The 3,679-nt window shown below is 27.5% G+C and overlaps 1 protein-coding gene across 1 annotated transcript in view; it reads right to left on the bottom strand.

Moving 5' to 3' along the window:
* Positions 1 to 2,079: 2,079 nt before the first annotated feature.
* Positions 2,080 to 3,679, bottom strand: part of Ho (Heme oxygenase) — a 2,380-nt gene continuing 780 nt past the window's right edge. The window contains exon 2 of the mRNA XM_014418846.3: positions 2,080 to 2,809. Within this exon, the coding sequence (XP_014274332.1) occupies positions 2,175 to 2,809 (635 nt within the window). The 3' untranslated portion in view covers positions 2,080 to 2,174. The remainder of the gene's footprint in view (positions 2,810 to 3,679) is intronic.

Raw genomic sequence — 3,679 nt, 5'->3', positions numbered from 1 at the left:
AGTCCTACAGGAACTAGGAGTGGGACCATGCAGGAAGGAATAATATAAATGGTTATATATAAGTCAAGTTAAATTATTTACAAGAAACAATACATTTATCAATAAACAATGCCTGTGTGATTACTGTAATAGTTCATGTTACAGAACCTATGTTCGTTAAGTCGGTTCATAACGGTTTTTGCAGCTGTAGTAGTCACAGAATAGACCAGAGCAGATAACAGTGTCACCACAATATCTATTTAATTTTGATTTCAAAAAAGTGGAACAAGTTTATGAATATATAGGGAGACTTAGTGACACTTTTTGAAATTAATTATTAACTCCTGGGAATCAATAGGTGGATCAAATAAAATAACCATTAAGGACATATAAAAATAAAATTAAAAACTAAAAATATTTTTGTTAATCTCTCTTTTTTCAAACATAATACACATATTCTCCTAAACAAAAATGTTTATTTAGTATGGATTTAGAACAAAATAAATCCAAATGAGATATGTATAGGTATGTATTTTCAATTGATTTAAACAAGATAACAACCATAATCAATAAGAAAGAAGGAAGAATTATAGAATGATTATAAAATTATACAAGGGCCTTATAAAATTAACAAGGGGCGCTTGTAGCTCGGGGGATAGGCGCAAGTCAATCGTTCTGAGGTCTGTAGGCGGCGCCTGTTCGAATCCGGCCTTGTGGCGTTGACTTTTTTCAGTAAGTGGGACTACCAACAAAATGAAAATCTTGACCTCCAACCGATGGTTAGAATAGGTTGGTCACCTGTAGATAACAGGTAAACATCACCTTCGACATAGATTGCCTTAAAAAAATAAAAAATAGAAAAACATCAAATATTATAGACACATAAATAGTGTTGAAAGACATGTATAGTCTAAGTATTATAAGAAGATAAAGGCTATATGAGAAAAAGTAATATTGAAATTAAGAAAGTGGAAAGAAAAAAAAAATACATAAGAAAATCTATTTAGTAAATAAATGTACAAAATGAATATTATTTAAAATAAAGTTATGAAAAAAGTGAGAAATAAAACGTATATGTAAGTAAAATAACAGGATTAAGGAAATATTTAAAATTATATTTTATTCCTTTAATGCTATTTTACAAACATATCTGATTACTTACATATACGTTTTATTTCCCACTTTTTTCATAACTTTAATTTTAAATAATTTTTATTTTGTATATGTATTTACTAACTAGATTTTCATATGTATTTTATTTTTTGTTCTTTCTTCTTTCTTAATTTCAATATTACTTTTCCAATACAGCCTTTATCTTCTTACAAAACTTAGACTATACATGCCTTTGATTACTAAGTTGTTTTCTTATTTTCTAATCATTATGCAATTCCTCTTATTCATTACGATTGTTATCTTGTTTTTTGTTCTTAGCCCTGATGAAGGCTTAAAATTCTGACCAAAACGTTGGCACTATTAGATAAGTTTCTACTTATTTGTGTTCTTCACTGACCGCATCCCCCAATTATCTCCTCGTATGAAAATATTTTATTTAAAGGATGTTGAAAATTAAAAACAATTAGACAATGAATAAAGTATTGAGAGATTTAGGACCACAAATAAGGACTGGTTTACTGAATCTAAATATCCCCAATTTCTAGAGCGAAATTATCTGATGTCTTGTTTATAGAAATTTTAATTTTGCTTCTTCATCACAGGTTGAATTTGAACTACTTAATAATTACACTTACCTTTATACTTATTGAAGTAATCCAGCAATATAAATTTTGAGACATTTAATGAAAAAAATAAATTAATAAAACCATTTTTTTAATTAAAACCTCAATAATTAAGTTTATATCTACTTATAAAACACACCATTAAAAAATTTGTGTTACTTATGAAAAGTATCTTCTTTTTAAAGACTTGTATGGATTTCAAAAAAACAAATTTAATTCTTTAGATAACAGAACACCTTGAAGAAGAAAGAAAAATTCAGCCATAAAGAATTTTTTTTTAGGCTCATAGGAGGAACATTTCACACCAATATAAATTTTCAACCAACCGATGGTTAAGAGTAACCAGGATTAAAAAAAAGTAATATGTTTTAACAAATATATAATTACTATGTTAAAAACATTTTTTAACAAATGACTTTACTTCAGTTCATATATAAAAAAAAAAAAGGTAGTTGGAATTTAACGAAAATAGAAATAAGAAAGTATTACAACAGAACATATACAGGAAACTAAACACAGCTTTTTGATTAGAATTGCTCCAGTTCCTTCTATAGTGTTAATTATATCATTGTTTAACAAAAAGACATTCTTACTCTCTTCTAAGATCTTATCTTTTGTTTTCTGATCTAAATGTTCAGCGATTTCATTCACAGTACTGACAATCTTACATTTAATTGAATAAATGGTGTGGTCACCAAAATTGGTGACATTTTCACCCTTTACTGAATCCAAAGATGCACTTAATTGAAATTTCTTCATCACCTTTCTTTTATGTTTCAATATTTGCCCACCAGAAAGGAGGCCCATATAAAGGTGGTAAACAAAAGCGATCAAATAATCTGGATTTTCTCGTTCGAGAGATTGTAAGTGAGATAAATATTTTGCTACAGCAGGACGAATCACATAGGTTTTCTTCCAATCATTACCTAGGTAAAAAGCTAGATCTTTCTCGAAAGCTTCTGTTCTGAACATTCCTTCGACTGCCATTTTCCCCAAGTTTTCTTCCTTATGACGATCCATGGCTTCTTCCAAATATCGAAAGACTTCATAAAATACAAGAAGACCCTCTGCCCAAACAGTATTAGCAGATAGTGCTAAAAGAAGATAGATATATTTTATATGTGCTGGTAGTGAAATACTTTTATTTACATATATTTTTTTTTTTTTTTTTTTTCAAAATTAAACTTCACAGCTAAATTCCAGTCTAAACAATAATTTTCAAGTGCTGCAAATGAATAAAAATATCTAAAACTGTCACAGTAACAGCATTTATCTAATTATTTTTCATTTATTTGAGCTTTAATAGCGAAAATCATTTAAAATAACATGTTATTATCAACAATTCTAAATATGAATCACTGAGAATGAATGTGGCAAAGTCAGTCTTTATTTTTAGTGAGACATTATTTTTTCATGGGCACATTTTTTCTATTTGATTTGAACACGTACTACTTCAATGGAAGTGCTGATATTAATCTGATTAGAATTTTTGTAAAATGCGACTATCACACAAGAGATAAATCCACATTTATATAAATTATACCAACTCACTAATATGCCAAATAATGAAACATGCGAATATTCCACATCAAAGGGAAAAGACTAAATTGAATATTTTGTGTTAACATATCAGATACATCCGTCATCCAGACATCAGTTAATAAATGAATACAAAGACCACAATGAAAATGCTGATTTCATCAATTCTAGGTATTTATTATGTAGAACAAATAAATTAATTTATGTATTTTTTCATAAAATAACTTAAAACAAAGTTCTAATAACATTATTTAGGAAAACAATCAATAAATTTGTTAGTTTGTATAAAGACAATTATATGAATTGTTATAATAAGTATTAATACTCATACTGTAAAGTATAACACAAACCCCCAAGTATTACACTGTTAAGCTTAAATGTATTCGGAAGGAATAAATACAAAAATATTTATAAATAGATATATT

The sequence above is a fragment of the Halyomorpha halys genome, unplaced genomic scaffold (genome assembly GCF_000696795.3).
Source record: "Halyomorpha halys isolate HHAL.00 unplaced genomic scaffold, Hhal_1.1 Scaffold13.1, whole genome shotgun sequence".
Lineage (NCBI taxonomy): Eukaryota > Metazoa > Arthropoda > Insecta > Hemiptera > Pentatomidae > Halyomorpha > Halyomorpha halys.
The sequence above is the reverse complement of the archived record's forward strand: the minus strand, read 5'-3'. Positions and strand labels throughout refer to the sequence as shown.